We start from the raw sequence: 18,482 nt of genomic DNA, 5'->3' as shown, positions 1-18,482 counted from the left end.
GTATGTTCACTTTTGAACAGAGTCACCATCTGTTTTCACCTTCCCTGACTAAAATGAAAAAAGGAGAGTCAGAGGTGTGAAAGCCCTTGTAACCTGCTGTTTTGTTACTTAATTGTGTTTGAGAATTTAGGGAAGAGTTCCCTTGTGAAAGCACCTGTACGTGGCCTCTAGAGGAGATGAAAGTTCTGCAGTAAATTATTCTATTGAGTTAAAAATAATGAAGAAATTCCAGTGAAGCAGCAACTTTGGTCCATATTTGTTACTGTAGTTTTTGTTTCTGGTAAATGCCCAGACCTACAAGATATCTTTGCTCATTGGGATACTTTGAGTGCTCTTAGTATATTCATACGTGAAAAGACATCAGAGGCATTTACTGAGAATATAGGCTCAAACTTCTGAAAGTGACTAGTAGTTGTCTCAGATTTTAGTTTTCTAACACCATACTTGCGCTTTTAAAAAGATGTATTTCCCTTCAAAATATCCGAAGAGGTAGAATAATTTTTAAGGTGAAATATTGAAATCTTGTTAGATCTAATTAACTAAACTAAGTTTTTTTTTTAATAAAAGGGATTATATTTTTCTTTTTTTAATATAAAAACAAGTGGGTTTATTCAAGGGCTGCATAACCAAGAAATACTTGACCAAGAGTTGCTTTGATTTCCATGCTTCCATGCACAGTACAAAGGTGTTTTTTTTCCTTTTAATGAAAAAGAAAAATTTATGACTGGAGAAGCTAATATTTGAAATAGTTTTCTGTATTATAATAAATAATAAAATAAGCCTCCTTACTGATTGCTGATTCTTTCCACAAACAGATTCTTTTCAGTCCAATGGATTGTCATACAGACGGGAATCACAAGGCTCCATGTCATCCACTGCTAGTCTTGACTTGGTAATGGCTGCTTCTTACTAGTGAGCAAGTGGGGAACAGATGAAAAAGTGAATTACTGATTTTCTAAGATGTGTGATGTTTGATGTAACGCCTTGGGAAGGGGTCTTTAAGTGATATAGCTGGAGCACAAGATGTAATACTAAGCAATCTTAGAGTGTTAGAAATGTAATAGAGGTTGCATTCATATATTAGTTCTTATTTTATCCTTGTAACAGAAAGATATTCTTTGCATCTTGTCTGTCTTAACTTCAGGCACCAGTGAACTACCAGAATAAAGTTTTCCTTTTAAAGACTGTAGCTCTTTAAAAACAGTGTGTTCCACCTACCAGAGGGAGAATCTGTTTTGAACAACCACAAGTTGAAGCTTTCCCTCTTCTTGGCCTATGCATTAAGGGGGATGCAAGTTGAATTAGGTTGATTTTTGTCGTGCCAGTGTCTGTCGTGCTTCTTCTCTGTTTTTCCTTTAAAGTTGTGTGTTCTTGTCATTATGACTTAACTTGGTCCTAAAAATCTGAGAAGCAGGGAATTTTGTTGCAAACGCTTTGTCAGACTAATAAAACAATACTAATAAAACAAACTAATAAGACACTGTGATTTCTAACCAACGAGTTCTACCTTCACAGTGTAAAACTAGTGAGATGCAAAATTAAAACAGTATTTATAAAACATAGATGTAATAGTTTATTTTAGCTATGTTGATATGGAGGAAGAATCTAAAAAAGGAAATTTTAAAGTTTTTTGTGCTTTTGATATCCCTCTAATTGACTAGATTCTGTGTAATTAATTACTAACTGATAACTGTGTAATTTTGCCTATGCTGAAAATATTGATCAGGGAAACAAGCATGGTGAAATCATGTTTATTTCTGTTGCAGAAAAGTCTTGGCTTAAGAAATAGAAAATGCAAAGCCTTCCTAAAGCAACAACCCCTCATTTCTCTCCCACTCCCACTTGATTTAAGTCAGAAAGTTACTGTGATTTGAATGAGAAGCACCAAGTTAAAAAGCATGATGAGTACCCTAGAAGGCTGACAAAACCAGTATTTTTAGTGTCCTTTTAAGTTATAAGTGAGACTTTTAAGTTTTCAAAGATACTTTTTATATTTAGTAGTAGTGTTTCTATTCTACTGTTACTCTAGAATAAAGGTTAGTGACTAGCCCATAACATCGTAGTTCTAGTTCCCTTTAATAAAAACAATTAATGGTCACAAAGCAAATAATTTTAAAATGTTAATTTCTCAGTGGTGTATTTGTGCATAGAATTCAGATTATGTTAAAAGAGGAAATTTTGAGAGGAACGATTGAGAAACCTGATATTTAAAGGCATTGCTCCTCACTTAAATGTTGATTCATAGTGTGCTGATGGTAATTTTTACATCAGCAGGACATTATTGAACACAGGCATTTAACTATTTGGATGTTTAATAAGATTTTACTTACTTTTATACTTTCATACTTTTTAATTAGGAGTTCTTTAGTAAATTTCGTAACTGTTTTACACACTCACTGTACAAAATTTCATCTGTTCTTGAAATAAATTTATATTTGTGTAGTATTGTGATCTTTATCTAAATGTTTTTTTCCCAGGATTTAAATTTATCTGATATTTGTGGTATTTGGAAGGATTTCTAAAGCATGGTGGAAAGTATGGTTCTTGACTTGGTTTGATTTGTGCAGGCTCTAAAAGTTTATACCCAGTCCTAATTTTTCCCATTGGGCACTGACCTTATTCTTTCCTTTTAAGTCTGAAACCTCAAGATTGCCTGCATTTGTACCAGATAAAGACAAATCCCCCAAGTACTGCTGTGTAAACCTTCCGGATGGCTCATCGAGCAAAATGGCTGTGAAATCCGGGTTCTCCATCAAAGAGGTGCTCTCTGGGGTCTGTGAGAAACATGGCATTAACATAGCTGCAGTGGACCTGTTTCTAGTTGGAGGTGATAAGGTACTGTATATTCCTGGGCTTTTTTGGAAGCATTTTCATCCCCATTTTACGAATAAGGAATTCTGTTCTCTCAATTCTGACCTGTATTTCCTGGTTCTACCTATAGCTTTACATTGGCAATGCTGGTTAATATAAGGGGAATTATCCACAAAGAAAACAAATGTAGTAGGTGCTACTGCATTAAAGCCCGAAACCATAGTGATATTCAGTTGTTCAAAGATGAATGGGATGCATTAATGCTAGAAACGAGGTACAGGTTTTAATATTGAAGAAAATTTCCAAGACAACAATCTTTGTGGATGGTGCAGTGTGTATGTGAGGGCTCTTAGTCCAACAGAAATATCTCCAATTCAAAGACAAGCTGTGGGCATTAATTATTCTCTTAAATTCATGCTTTTGATCCATCTAGATGATTACGATGACAAAAGTCAATGAATGATCATAGGTACGGGCTTTTTCTTTTAAAGCTTTTAAAGACCTGGCCATGTTTTCTAATGCACCATTTTGTATAATTTATGTAAGTTGAAGAATCTAGGTTTGTTTTAAAAAACCGAGCTCCTGAATACCTGCTGACTCCAGTGGAAATTGAGTTGTGGTCATTGTTTCACACCTAGCCAAAAGAAAATGTCCTTCAGTCATGTTCCATGTTGTAAATGAATGCTCACTAGAATGCATGCAGCCTATAGTAATAATATTCTGAGTTAGTTTAAAAAGAATTAACATCACAGTTGCTCTTTTTTACGTACTTTAAAATTAATTTTCTCTCTTCTCTTCTCCCTGATGTGCTCTGTAGCCTCTGGTATTGCACCAAGACAGTAGTATCCTGGAGTCTCGGGACCTGCGCTTAGAAAAACGCACTTTATTTCGGTAAGAGTCAAAAATAGCATCTTCCTCTGGCATTTTCCACTCCATTTTCTATTTTACTTTTCATAAATGCAGTAAAGGATGTTGCCAGTTACCTGTGGAGGCTGTGGAGCTGCAGGAAGGGGATTTCTGGATTGCTCTTAGGATACAAGTGGGATCTTGATGCCAGTGTTCTGGTTTAGGGATATTTAAATATTGCTATGATGTCAAACAGCTCAAGCTGAGGCAGCTGTGAAAGCACTGGACAGATCTGTGGGTCCAGAGGGACCTTCCACATCAGGAAGAGTAGGTTGGAGTAGCACAAGAATGGGATGGAAATTGAACTGAGTCTCCTAGTCTTAAAGTTAAGTGGATATATTTATTGATGACATGTTCCCATTCAGTTATATCTGTAATTATATGCCTACCTGGAAAATTACAGTAAGACTAATTGTATAAATAAAGTTCATCTGATGAACCCTGAGTCTTAAACAAGTCAATGTTAAAGTATTAGTATGGGTATAATATAATGCAGTACACGATATATTTAGTTTTATGTAATATATTTGATAGCATACTTTTTTTCAAAATAATGTTTGTATTTTTTTCCAAAATGAATCCAAACTAATGCTATGAAAACTTCTGAAATAATTATTTCAGGAAAAAGTAATGAAGTAAAATATATTACATTACTGACCTGCACTTTTGAAGTGAATAAAGTTTATTTTGTCAGGCATTCCTCATTTTGGCTCTATATTACTTTTCCTTAGGAAGCAGGGCTAGTTTCTATTTAAAGGTACTTCAGGTTAATAAATACTGCATAACATATTCAGTTTTGAAATTGAGATTGAGCAGTCTTTTATTAGGTGTGAGCTTGCTGAGTTTCCAAGTTAAAAAGGAACTTTAAGTAGGCAGCACCATATGTTATTTGTGTGTTAATTAAAATGTAGAAATATTCTACATTATTCCCTTCTCTGGGTAGATGCTATGTAAGCAAATATAGTCAAATATTTGGAACACTTTCAGACAAAGGAGAAATACTATGTGGCTATACTTAGTTACCTCAATGTTTGCCACTTCTGTATCAATTACCAGCTAATGACTTAAATGGATCATTTCAATTTAGTAACTGTTGAATTCAAAGAAAATATGAAAGACAAAGTTTCAGTTATTCTGGCTTCTTGTGGAAGGGAAAAGTCAACATGACTAAACATCTTGTACATAAGTAATTTTTTTGATAGAAAACATGAGTTTTATATTTAATTGGGACTGACAAAATTACTGATAATTTTAATATCTGATGTACATTTCTTCTGATTTTTTTGTTAGTAATAAGCCTGTCCTTATTTTCATACTATAGTACCATTGCAGTCAAATGAGGCTTGTGGAGGATTCAGGGCACAGATAAAGAGTATTAAAAAAAAAAAAAAAAGGCACCAAACCAAAGCTGGCCACAGCTCTGTGCAGAGAAATAGATGCAAATGAATTATTTGTTTGGGCTTAGGTTTTTTTGGGTTTTTTTTTCAGTTTTTTATTTCATTATTCTTTGCTGTTTCAATAAATTTATGCAAAATTGCAAAATAGACTCTGAAGAGAGCTGTCATTAGCCTGTAAATTCTAAGTTAATTGCTTTTACAGCTTTGCTATATAAGATTCTCTTACACCAAGTTTCCATGATGTTGCATCACCAACCCTAAAAAAGTAGCATCATCTGCAATTCTACTGTGTTTGTTCCTGTGTGTAAAAATTAAAATGCATGTCCAAATCCATCTCAGGTAATTGAATAAGAGGTTGTGAGTCTCTCCTGCGGAATTGAGAAGAAATATTTTTCTTGCATCCAAGTCTATAGTCAGGCATGGAGTCACTTTGGAAGCACTCCTGGACCAGACTGGTCAAAGTATATCTCCCTGTAAAGATGAAAGTGCTGTGGAATGCTTTTCATTGGTCTGAAATAGACTGGCTCATGCCTTCACTCAGCTCTGGCAAGTGAAACAGTGGAATTTTCATTTGTGTTAAACATAAATAATAATAATTTAGATCTAGTAATAAAGAAATAAAAATAAAATAATAAATTCTTTGGCGCTTCAGTTTAGGACAGATTTGTGCTACTGCAGTCCCAGCTAGTTACTAACTATGAATTGGAATAACTTTGCTGTAGATTGGATTTTGTATATTTTTGGACACTTTATTTACTGGAATGTTTCACACTTAATGTTACAATTACTGTGTTTTAGGCTGGACCTTGTCCCAATCAATCGGTCAGTTGGTCTGAAGGCGAAACCCACCAAGCCAGTAACAGAGGTCTTAAGGCCTGTGGTTGCAAAATATGGTTTAAATCTTAATGAACTTGTGGCAAGACTAGTAAGTATCTTTTGATGTAATTCAAGCAGCAGTATTTTCTGTCTGGAGAAGATCATAGTCCCTGGAATGATTCCTCTCCTGAGAATTAGGCATTAAAATATCTATAGCTACATGTTGAGATAAAATGCATTATAGTCATAACCATTGTGCTTAATAGTAGTCACCTCATATGTTTAGTCTACATCTGTTTGATATTCTGCTTCAGAGTAAATCCAACATCCTAAACAAGCAAGCCTGAACTTAGCTTCTTCCAGAGCTCAACTCCCATTATTAGCCAGGGAAAGTTGGTTGGATTAAAGCTTTTGTTCCATTATCCTGGGAATTATGAAATTTGCCGCAAAATCCCCTTGCAGAAACTTTTTGTGAAAGCAGACTGATCCAACTTCTCTACTACTGAACTCTTGGCTATCCTGTTCTCTCTTCTATTACGCTGGAATACCTAGGAATGTAAAGTTAATTTTGTGGTATTTCTAGTATGTATGCTGTCTTAGCTGAACTAGTCCAGGTTTTTAAGATAACTGAAAAACATGTTGGTATAAAGGTAACTTCATTTAATAAAATTACAAAATTAACAAAATACAATCAATTTAGAATATAAAATAATCTTCCATGTCCTCTGAAAAACATGATTTTCTGAAGATACACACTAATGGTCCTAGAGTATTTGAGCACACTTACAAATTGGATGATTTTTTTTTTTTTCTCCATGTATCTTTTTTCCCCCAAATACCATTCTCCTCACAGAAATGGGTTACACTCACTGAAATCAAGGTATTTTTACACCAATGGAGTAAACATTCTTAGAATGGTAGAAGACTGTATTGAAGCTACTCTGAAGCATAAAAAACGCTTTGCTTGTTTTCTTTCAAAAATGTCAGGCTGCATAAATTTGTTCTAAAAACAGCTTTTTCTCTATTGCATACAAACTGTGATCCGACTTTAGAGTGGTGAGCAGGAACCACTTGATCTTGGTGTCCCTATATCTAATCTGGATGGTCAACGGGTTGTTCTAGATGCAAAAGAACCATCAAAGGCTAGAGGTAAGTTAGTATAAAAGCTTTTGTTTGTGGTTCCAAGTCAGATTTATAAACCCTGACTCTGGTTAGTTTTTCCTGTTGATGTGAAGGTGAGGCAAATGTGATTAAATTTAGATACATCACGTGTGGCATATATTCTTTTTAACTAAAAAGGAGTGCAGTTTCTGAAGATCAAAGATTAAGTTAATCTGTGATAGCAAGTACTTCTACTGTTGCTGTAAGAAATTTTGCAGTAGTAATATTTGAATTTTTTGCTTGCATTCAGCCATAGATCCACGCACAGACTTAAGAACATAGTGCCCAGTAATAATAATGAGAATAAAGAGCCAAATATTTTCTGTGCATTTGGCAGTTATTCAGTAAGGAACATTCTGTGTAAGAAAAACAGATGCAGTTTGTGCAGCAGCTATACCTACTGCTATGATAATCTCCTTCTTCAGCATGAGAAAGTAGCAGAGCCTGCTTCTCCAGTTTTAAGTGGTGATTTCTGGAAATAATGCCAAAAAGGATAAAATTTGTGATTACCTTGGGCAACATAATTGGAAAAATAAAAATTTATCAACTAAACAGTTGACAATCTCTTGGCATAATTAACACTCTAGAATAATGTAAGCAGCCTTGAGAATAAAGGTTTGGTTTCATTAGGTGACCTTTTTAGAGATATTGAACACTTAGTTTTAAAAACTGTATTAGATATGGTTAAATTAAGCAGACTTAGAGCAGAGATCCTCTTTGAGGGAGAACTGGCATTATAAAGACAGAGGTATTTATTGAGGAGAATCAGATTTGTCATTTTTCTAGTCAACAGAAGCAACTGTTATTTTGAAACAAGTTTTCCATCTAAATACTCTCACAGATAATTTGTTTAAGAATTACAAGTAAAGTCTAAATTGCCTGAATCCAGTGTGCTGCCAGCAACTGTAAAAGCCCAAGTCATAGAGGATTATTCTGGCAGTGGATTGGTTCTGTGGCAATGTACCAGTGAAAGAGGGCTATGATTCTGTGTTGGTACATTTGCTGTAGGCAGATTTATTTTGATTGAGCCATTTGCTTAGCTAGAAGATGGCAAGGAGGATATGACAGTGTCTACAAAACAATTGGTGCATGAAACAGCTTGGAAAAGACTCAACATGGCCTTTCAATGGTCTTTTCTGCTGATTTTCTTTTTTAAATTCTAATTTTGAGAATTGTGAACTGAATTATTCGCTCAGATTTTACAATTATTTGATCTAAAGCAACTGAAAATTTAGTGTGTAAGTGAAACTTCAGCATCTTTAAACTTTAAAAGTAATGCTAATATGAGGAAAATGTGAAGATGGGAGGGTGATTCTGGTAGGTTTTTACTGAAAAGTATCAGATACCAACTGTGCTCACTCTTTAGTTTCTGAGTACATATTAGAGCAATTTTAGAGCAAAAATCTGTTGTGTCTGTCATTGTCACTTAAATGTTGCTTCTTTGGGGAGTTATAAATCGGTAGTTACAGAAGGTATGTTTATGTTCAATGTTTACAGAGAAGCAAAGAGGCGTATTAGTAAAACAGACTGCAACTACTTCGAGAAGTCAAGGATCTACTGTAAGTCTTCTGCAACGATTTTTCTCCATTAGATCATCTTCTGTTTCCTTCTAGAATTCTAGACTAAAGGCTGCATTCACACATGGTTTTGAATCGGCCAGACTACGTAACTAGTTTTGATTATAGCTGTAACTCGTCCGATATTTTTCCACTGTCAACAGCATTTATTTGTGAAGAACTTTGTCTTCATGATGAATCAGTTAACTCTTTCACTGTGTGGTGTTTGTTGTCTTGTGTCTCATTGGCTTATCTATGTTTGAAAATGATTGAATTACTCTGTTAGTTCAAAAGCCCTGTGTTATGTGTATTCTTCAGAGTAAAGAATATTATATTAATTTCTACCTTTTTTTGGGAACTGCTATGGCAAATGTTCTTTGCCATAATCAAGACTAAACTAAAGCGTTTTTTGTGGTGTTAGAGAAATGTGTTTCCAAAATAACTTTCTCATTCCCTTAGGCCATTTTATGTATACAATGATAGAACCTGAATGTAAGTAGTACCTTAACTTTCCTTCTAATGCAGGGAGAGGGAAGAACTCTAGGAAAGTCTAATTCTATCAAAATGAAAGGCGAAAATGGAAAAAATGCTAGGGAAGTCCGGCTGTCAAAGAGAGAAGACTCTATTGCAAAGATTGGGAAAAAAAAATGTCAGAAAATAAATTTGGATGAAGCAGAGGGTATGTGAACTTTATAGCTTACATATTAACATAAGTAGTCTTAGAAAAATTTTGTGTCTGTGTAGGATAAAGTACCATGTGTTTAATACTGTGTTGTGAAAATCATAGTCATGACCATTACATTTTTGTTTGGTGTGTTTGAATTGTCAAGTTTTCTTAAGTTGAAGGTAAAATTTTAAGAATACCTAAACACAGATGTAGGTGCCCAGTGGGATTTTCAAAAGTGAGGGGTACCTAATTCCTGTAAAATAAAAAGGAATTAGTTACTCAACTGCAGCTGAACATCCCATTGGATACTCTTTATGAGCTGTGTAGAATCCTGGCTTTCTGTTCACCTTTATATAAGTGTTTGACTCACTGACAGGCATTGCACAGTAGTGTAGACCCTAATGTACTCAGGTAAGAATTTTTGTAAGTTTTCTGCTGAACTCTGTAACAGCCAGGGCAGTGCAGTCTGACTGCGGAGGAGTCGTGATGGGCAACAGGAAAACTTGCATTCAGCAAATGCACTGAAAAGGTGTTTAGAAGTAGAAATAAGCAAAGAGGCCGTTGGTAATCTTGCATTTTCTGAGTCCTATTTTTACCTTTGTTACATATTAATAGTTCTGGTGATATCATCAGAAAAAATCTCATAAGAGAATTTGCTTTCTTATAGAAAGATGTCCATGGGAGAAAGAGAAATAAAAATGATGTAGCACTAGAAGTCTTGGTGTAACACCCTCTGCCCTAGGACATGAACTGAAGTGATTACCTGTCTGTCAGCCCTACACGTTCCTCCTTATTTTCCTATGTAGAAAAACAAAAATCAAAGGACATACTTGACCCACAGATTAAAATTTACTGCTGAAGTCACCCCATATGCATATCCAAAACCTGGTTATGCACATTTATGCAGCAAATGAATGTTTTCCTCTGAATGTTCATCTGTGAATAAATGTCCACTGACTAGAACTGAAAAAAAAAAAAAAATGCTATGACTAAAACTTCTACTGCTTAAAATAGATGTTTTTTAATGTAAGTTTTACTACAAAATATTAGTGCATTTTAAATTATTTTCTGTTACTTACTCTTTTGTTAACTTGTTTTTCCACATTTTAATACTTTCATTTTTTTTCCTAGGACTGAGTAAAACATTAACATAATTTGAAAACTTCAGAATTCGAGGCTTTCACATTTTATTTTGAGTTTTGTGAAATTTGTCAAAGTTTGGAAAATGCATACCAAATGTTGTAGACTGTTTTTTAATGCAGAAACATACAACTGTTCTATGAACTTTGAAATTTCAGAGACATTTTTGTATGACACATCTTAGAAATGTTGCATGTTTTAATATGCCTACTGCCATTTTGCAAAACTTTGGCAATAAGAAGCATTTTGAAGCTTCCATCTTGGCTACGTTCAGATTTTATGGCATTTGAAAAAGCATGTTAAAAAGTCATTTTTACAAATACATTGCAAAGCCTGCCAAGTATGAGTAGAGGATTTAGGAATAAGGTCATACAAGTGCAAGTGTATGACTTCATATTATGCTAAGTTAAAACTGATACTAACGTTCTGTTGCTTTATTTCTTAATGGCTTTTGCTTCAAACAGTATTTATAAGCTGGGTTGGAACTGTTGATTTTTAATTAATCTGTTGGAGATGGCCTTTTAAAGCATCTTTTAATATTCTGTAGTTAAAGTGCTTTCCTCTTGAAAAATTAGGACATGCAGAGACCCTATATTAAGAATTACATATTTTTATATGTCTATGTTTTGTACCAAAGAGTTTGTTTATTGTTGCAATGCTTCTTTTTTGAGGAGTGGTATAATTCTTAGCTTACAATTGATAAGTTTCTTGTTGCCAAGTTTTGAAACTTTTTAGAACAGTGTTGATCTATTATGAGTATTATTTATATACAGAAACATATTAAACCATTGGATATCATTAAGAAGATGATCAGAAAATTGCTTCTAATTGTGTTAAAACCTCTTTAAAAAGCTGCCCTATTGCTTTTGGTAGTGGCTCCTTGGATGGTTACTGACTACCTGTAAGCTACTGATTCATTGCAGCTCCAAGTAAAATGGGGTTACTTAAATCATCTGATCATACCCTGTGATGATAACATCCTGGTTTAAAACTACACCATGAATTGAATTTAAGCTGTGATAAAATATAATTACACTGAGAGAAACTCAATATAATGAGGAAGTTTGCAACATTCTGAATCTTTGAATGTTCAAATGGCATGCTATTTTTGAGTTAAGATGGGTAAGACCCATCCAGAATATAAAAACGTGCACCCATTGTCTGTAAGACTAGAGCCTTGTTTTGTATAAAGAATTAAAAAATCCTGTGTATGTGTACAGATTTATTAACTGCGTAGAATAGAAGATGTGTTCAAGGCTCAGTGAATTGCAGCTGTTCTAAACTGCAAAACTCTTACAATAGCAATGCTGATGGTCTTAATTATAGTGATGCTAGTGAACATTGCTGCAATTGAAAAAGTTCCTAATTAACATGGGATCTTATTTCAAGGCAGCATTGAAAGAATTGAAGATCTTCATGGAAAATAAATGTGCTGAAAATGTACGTTTTAATGGCATTGCACTTTCTGACAAAAACTTGTCAATTTTGGGTTTTTCCCCAATAGAATTTTTTGAACTCATATCCAAAGCTCAAAGTAACAGAGCAGATGACCAACGTGGACTGCTAAGGAAAGAAGACCTTATTCTTCCTGACTTTCTTCGTTTACCACCCACTGGACCAGAACCATCCTCATCTACTCCTGCAGGTCCTAAAGGCCTCAGCAAGCGAGTTTCAAAAAGTGATGGCAATGATGGATGTACATCACCCAGTGGAAAACAGGAGTCCGTGCAAAACTTTAATGAAAATTCAGTAAAGAAAATGGGTTACTCAGAAAATAAACATAAATCTGCTTTGGCAGCACTCCACAGTCAGAAGACTTTCAGCGTCCCTTTTAGCCCTCCGTTGTCTCCAGTTCCGCACGCGCCAGAGAACAGTGCCACGGTATGGAAAAGGCAGTCGAGAGAGTTACAAGCCGAAGGCATTCAGATGGTAGATGATGAGAATGTGGCAGACTTGACTCTTGTGGCTGAAGGAGATATTAGTAGCCCTAACAGCACTTTGCTACCACCACCCCCACCGACGCCACCGTCAGACATCAGTAAACTCACGGAAGCCAACTATCCACCCCCAACTCCTTTTGCAGGTAATCAGGAAAAATCTGGATTTCAAAGATCCAATTCAGGTATTTCTAGATTTTAATAGTGTTTCCTTTTGTGTAAAACTACTTTTCCTTAGCACTGTTAATCAGTATTTGGCACCCATTAAAACCGCAAAGAAAATTCTCTCTGCACCTTAATTTTTTTTTTTTTTTTTTTTAACCAAAAAAAAAGAAGGAAAAAAGATTTTAATTGCCTTAGTCTATTCTAACTGTAATATTTCTGGTCGCCTTTAACAATGTACTTTTGTTTGGATTTAGCATGTAGCCAAAAATGGCCACATGCAGGCAAATCTTTGAAATACATGCACGTGCTATAATTATCTCATTCACCCTCAGAGTACAAAACAGGGTATCAGCATTTTGAGCTCCATAGCACTGTTGTGTTCCAGATTCTCTGATCCATTTCTCATAATGAGATACATGATTAGTGTTTGGAAGTCTAAGTACTTTAACAAAAATCCTAATTATGTGGTGAAAATTGCAGTATTGTTTATGATTAAAATTTTAAATGGATAAGCCTCAACTTAAAATATATTTCACTAATAAATTAGATATTTGTGACTAGAAATAAAAATGTTATTTTTTTTAACCAATACTTTGCTACACAGAGTAGATTGCATCTATCACACTTTCTCCCAGAATATTCACGTATCAAGTAGCTTTCTATTAGATAATTTTAAAGAAAATATGTAACTTTTTTAGGATGTAAGTTTCATGGTCTAGCAATATCACAGAGCAATATTAGCCCAAGGCTGAAGTATGGAATTTCTTTATAAACATGGACTCTAATAATAATTGCTATTACCAGAAACAAGAATTTGAAGACAATGGGTGTCGTGGCATTGACATTTTACAGTCATTGTACTGTGCATTTTAATGTAAAATATAAGAAGAGGTATCTATGTGCTACATTTATTTTTGATGTTTCACAAACATATAGTGCCATATTTGTATGATCACATTTCTTTGTGATGTGGGAATATACATTTTAATTATTTATCTTTTTACACAGAGTATTTGATACTGTTCTTTATCTGTATGGCTGATGATTTGTAAATACTTCTTTGGTTGTTGGATGCTTATAAATGGCAATGCAAATTATTCCATCCTCTTGGTATTTTAAAAGCCAATTCCTTTATTAGTAGTATCTGAGAAATGTTCTATAAGCGCTACCACTTAATTTCTGAAACTGAGTATTGGATGGACTTGTAACCAGTGCCTATGAATAACAGAACCACATAATGTACTTCAGACATATTGATGTATATATGCATAGATTTGTGTTGGTGTCTTTCTGATAATATAACAAGTGTACAACATAGGTATCAATTTGCATATTTTTCAGTGAGAACTGTTAAAAAACCATTTGCACTTAAAAAAAACTTCATGAATTTACAATATTTTAATGCATGCCATAAGTTTCTTTGTAACCCTGAGCTGTAGCTTTCCCTTTTCCCACTTTCTACTTTTTACTTTGTAGAAATCTTTGTGTAGTTTTCACATGTATTTTGTATCTTTGTTCTCTCAGGAGTAATAAATTCTAGCTCTAGTTACGCAAACTGGTTTTAAGCTTTCATTTTCTTCATTATTTTAAAAATTCTTTCAGTCCTGAGTTAAGAAATTATCTTCTTATAACAAACAGATTAATAGATATGAACTAGCAATTACCATGAGACAAAGCTGACAAACGTTAGATTTGTTATTAATTTAGACATCAAAGGGCAAATGCTGTCTTGAGATGCTGACGGGTCACATGTAAAATCCATAGCATTGGCATGTGCTCCAGAAGGCAGATAAGACAGGAGATTTCTTTTGAATTAGTCACAACAGGAACTCCTGAAAGGAGAACTTCTTCTGTCTTTGGGTTCTTGGGCTAAACTTTGTATTCATTACTTTCCTTCTTATTTTAAACTAAAGCAACTCTTCCCTGGGCTTTAAGAAGTGAGCTGGTAATCTCAGCTCATTTGATGTGGAGTAACCAAAGTAACCACCTCTTTATGTGGTGGTCTTGGGTAAGAAATGAAGGGTTGGATGGGTGCTGGAGACCACACTACTCTTTTCACTCTTTGAGATGGGTCCTACATAACAGCACTGTGAAGCCTAATTTAAAAAAAAAAAAAAAACAACAACAAACCTGCAGAGAGGCTTGTAGTGCTGTTAACTAGGTCTCATTGTGTTCTGGGGGATGAAAATCCAGTTTTTCCAAAAGTCACTGTGTTCCCACATATTCGTGGGCCTCCATGAAAGAAAATAAAGCAGTTGAAAGTCCTGTAGCAGTTCCCCTTCTAAAATTATTCAGACTTTTTCCTAACAAATAGCTAATACCCTTCATATTGAATTTAATATTTTTTAACTGTGTTTTAATTAACATGTATTCCAACTAGTATTCCCTACTTTCACTGGTGATTGTCTTATTATTCTGTCATAGTCACCCATGAGAGTAAGTAATCAAACTAATTTTGCAAAATTAAAATCTAAATTTATTTAGCTTTTTGACAAACCAGATTTTTTTTTTTTTTTTAGGAATAACAAAAATTTAAAAACAAATATAAAACACCTTTCTTTTTTGCAACAATCTTACTGCATAGAATAACTGCATTCTACACTCCTCTCACAACACACTACTATTTAATGGGGACTGTATTCTGTAAAACAACGGTGATTTTATGGAAAAAGTGTGGGCTGAAACAAAACTTTTCTATTTTCATGATTGGAGTTTGCATGGAAAGGCTGTTCAATGATGTACATAATTCTAATAAAGACTTCTGGAAACTCTCTCCAGTCAAGAATCAAAATCTCAAAGGACTAAATCATTAATAATGGTTGCTTTTTTAAGTGCTTTAATGGTTCTTCATTCATAATCTCCTATCAATGGAAATTGCATTTCTGATTGGTTTATTCAATTAAAATGTTGGGATGTAAAGAAAAATAATGACCACATAATTTGAAGAGGTCTGTAATCTTGGTTCCAAATTGGCACAGAGACAAATAATGTGTGTGCTCACCCTGCTCGCGTTGGGTTTATAAATGCTGGGAAGAGGACTGGAAGGAATGAAGGGGTCCCTCATGTTCTGCAAGGGGCAATTGCTGGTGTAGCAAAGCCAGGCCAGTGTCCATCCCTGTCATGGGAAATGCTTGAGGGTTTTTTCACTTGACGATCTAGAAAGCAAAATGTGAACAATGGAAGGCAGCAAAATAAGGCTTGCATCACTCTGAGCTTCTGAGAACAAATTTGCAAACACAGTTCTTAACTTTCTGAAATAAATGAAATGTTTTTATGCTGTATTAATACTTAGCTGTGAAGTAAATAGCAAATCAGTTAGCAACACAGGAATCATTACTGATTCTAGTTGCGTTACTCATCAAGAGAAAATGTCTTTATTTTGAATAAGCCTGCTAGTTCTGGCAAATTTCCCACTTTAAAAATCAGAGGTTTCTGGAATCCGAAGACATTCTTTCATGTCTCTGCATATAATGGTGGTCCCATCTGTGGAAGGAATAATTATTGTGTGATGTGATGGGCTTGAAGTGATGCATTCATTTTTGAAAGTGTTAAAATGCTGATTTAATCTCTTTGGCGCTTTTTTTTATTTTCTTTTTTTTTTTAATTGGCTGATATGGTCTGGGTACTTTGAATGTTGTCCAGTTTTTCCCAAGGGGTTGGGCACGTGCATTACCCAAGTGCAAAATATCTGTCATGGGGAAAAGCAGCCTTCCAGACCTTTAGTCTCCTCAAGAGCTGTGAGTGTTAAGCCACAGGCTTTGCACTGGATTGTTCATTCTGCAATATTCCACTAGTCTGAGTTGATCATGATGGTTGTTAACTCTACTACAAAGTAGGTGGGCATTTAGTCATGATAGCAGTTGGGCTTTTTCATGGAATACCGTTTCATCCTGAGGTAGGACAATTTGCAGCAATCCAGATTGAAGTGCACAGACTGTAGATTTGAGTCCGTCAAATTGTTCTTCCTTCTCTTAAAAAATTCCCTATTGTTTTTGGGGCATTTTTTTCAGCTAGGATAAGAACTGTTCTTAAAATGACACTACAATTACAGTCAATGGAATTAATTCTTTACCAAGTATGAAAGTTTTTTTTTTTTTTTTTAGTAGGTCCTTTTTTTTTTTTTTCTTAAGGATCCAGCAATGCAATCCAAAGCAGAGTTTATTCAAAACTCCCCTTTAATAAAAATATAATGTCATTGGTTAAGATAGAAAGCCAGCTAGGGAAAATAAAAGCATGGTTAACTCTCTGGAATTATACTTTAGTAAAATGTCTGTGGAAGTTAAAGAATGAATTTAGAGAGTCTAAAGTTATATAACTGTTTTTTTGGAAGAAACTGCTTTGTTTCTGAAATAGGTATACAACTGTACCCTCAAAAGAAACTTGCTTCATTTCTTGTTGAAAAGATTTTTTTCAGAAATAGAATAGTTAGTACCAGTGCTAGGATGTTTTTGTTGTGAAAGATTAATTACACAGAAATAAAATGCAGGGTAATCTCTTGGAGCCTGGGACTCGCTATTGTTCCCAAAGACAAAAAAAAAAATTCTCCTCTTTATTATCATTCCCAGAGAGGACACAGTGCCCTAGAGCTGAGGAATAGAGATCAGATGACAACAGTGGGTTTTCTGTGACTTTCACTTTTTTGGCTACTAAACTTTTCAATTCTAATGGTAATGAAGTCCAAGTGCAAAAAAGTTTGTGATAGTTCAGGAGATTAGGAGCAATCACATGTCCATCTTCAAAATTTGAAAATAAACCTTTGTTTTTGTAATAAATTATATAATTTATATAACTAATATTTTATATAATCTCTTAATTCATGTAGCATTTTTTAGAAGACAGTCCAGTGGCATTCCCTGTGTAAATCAAGATAACCACATGAATGAAAACATAAATAAAAATTTAAGAAAAGGAAGTGATTATGACTTAAAAGTTGTAAAAATAATGTAAATTACTCTTTTTAACAAAGAATGTTTTCTTGTAGTATCTTACATCCTTACTGGTTCTGTGTAAATTTATAGAAGATAATTGGATTCTGGATCAATATAAATAAGTACTCATGAGGATCCAGAAATACTAAGGCTGGGATCTGTTAATCCTCTTTTACTCAGAGCATGATTAAATGTGAGGATTACATGTAGTATATGCCTGTGATCAACAACAAACAAAGGAGGATAGTTTTAGAGTAGACAAATGGGAAGGAAGGAGCACCTTGGGGGATGATTATTTGAAGTGTAAAGTTTTTTCGAACAAGCAGCAAGATAAACATTTTCGAAAGAACTGCAAATTTTATCACTGACTGGATGAAATGTTAGAAAAATGACAGCTGCCCTTTGAGCTAAATGCACATGGGCTAAACCCAGATCTATGCAAGCCCATGGCAGCATTTGGATGATGAAATGAACTTCATTGAATTATTGGTTGAAATGTAACCAGTAGCCCTGCGAAACCACATTTTAGACTTTCATAGTTGAAAAATACCATAAAGAATGACAGATTAAATGAAAATGGATTCAAGTAATTCAATCCACTATTTCCCAACACAGGACTCTCTGCAATTATTAAACCTGCTGTTACCGACCAGAGGTGGAAAACCAAAACAAAGGTTAACAATAAATGCTGGAAGCTCACACTGAGGGCTGAATATGTGTAGGCGGCTGCAGAGGCGTTTTATCATGTCTGCTGCTTGGAAAGTAGTCAAAAATTGTTTCAGTTTTAGCAGTGGAGAAACAGAAAGTTTGAGCAAATTGGACTGTGTTATTGAGGGCATGCATGTCTGCCTGGATCAAAATTCAGAACTTTTCATTTAATTTATTCTTGGACTGTTCCTGGCCTTTAAATAACGTATGTAGTTCCCTTCAGCTGCTGTTGTAGCTGTGTGCATGAAAGGTCCCTGCCCTCAGCAAACACAGGTTGCAGTGTTCCCTCT

General features: G+C 34.6%; 1 protein-coding gene across 2 annotated transcripts in view; it reads left to right on the top strand.

Moving 5' to 3' along the window:
- The window catches only part of RGS12 (regulator of G protein signaling 12), a gene marked incomplete at its 3' end in the record, with an annotated part of 86,146 nt that overhangs the window by 61,409 nt on the left and 6,255 nt on the right, over positions 1 to 18,482 (top strand). Inside the window, exons 10-17 of one of the 2 annotated variants that reach the window (XM_082281380.1) lie at positions 816 to 892; positions 2,635 to 2,835; positions 3,629 to 3,702; positions 5,913 to 6,039; positions 6,983 to 7,079; positions 8,589 to 8,650; positions 9,173 to 9,326; positions 11,959 to 12,576. In XM_082281380.1, the coding sequence (XP_082137506.1) occupies positions 816 to 892; positions 2,635 to 2,835; positions 3,629 to 3,702; positions 5,913 to 6,039; positions 6,983 to 7,079; positions 8,589 to 8,650; positions 9,173 to 9,326; positions 11,959 to 12,576 (1,410 nt within the window). Of the gene's footprint in view, positions 1 to 815; positions 893 to 2,634; positions 2,836 to 3,628; positions 3,703 to 5,912; positions 6,040 to 6,982; positions 7,080 to 8,588; positions 8,651 to 9,172; positions 9,327 to 11,958; positions 13,066 to 18,482 lie in introns of those variants that run through there. The other variant, XM_082281381.1, reaches the window with a different exon arrangement.

This window comes from Coloeus monedula, assembly GCF_965178545.1.
Source record: "Coloeus monedula genome assembly, chromosome: 5".
Taxonomy (NCBI): Eukaryota; Metazoa; Chordata; class Aves; order Passeriformes; family Corvidae; genus Coloeus; species Coloeus monedula.
The sequence above is the reverse complement of the archived record's forward strand: the minus strand, read 5'-3'. Positions and strand labels throughout refer to the sequence as shown.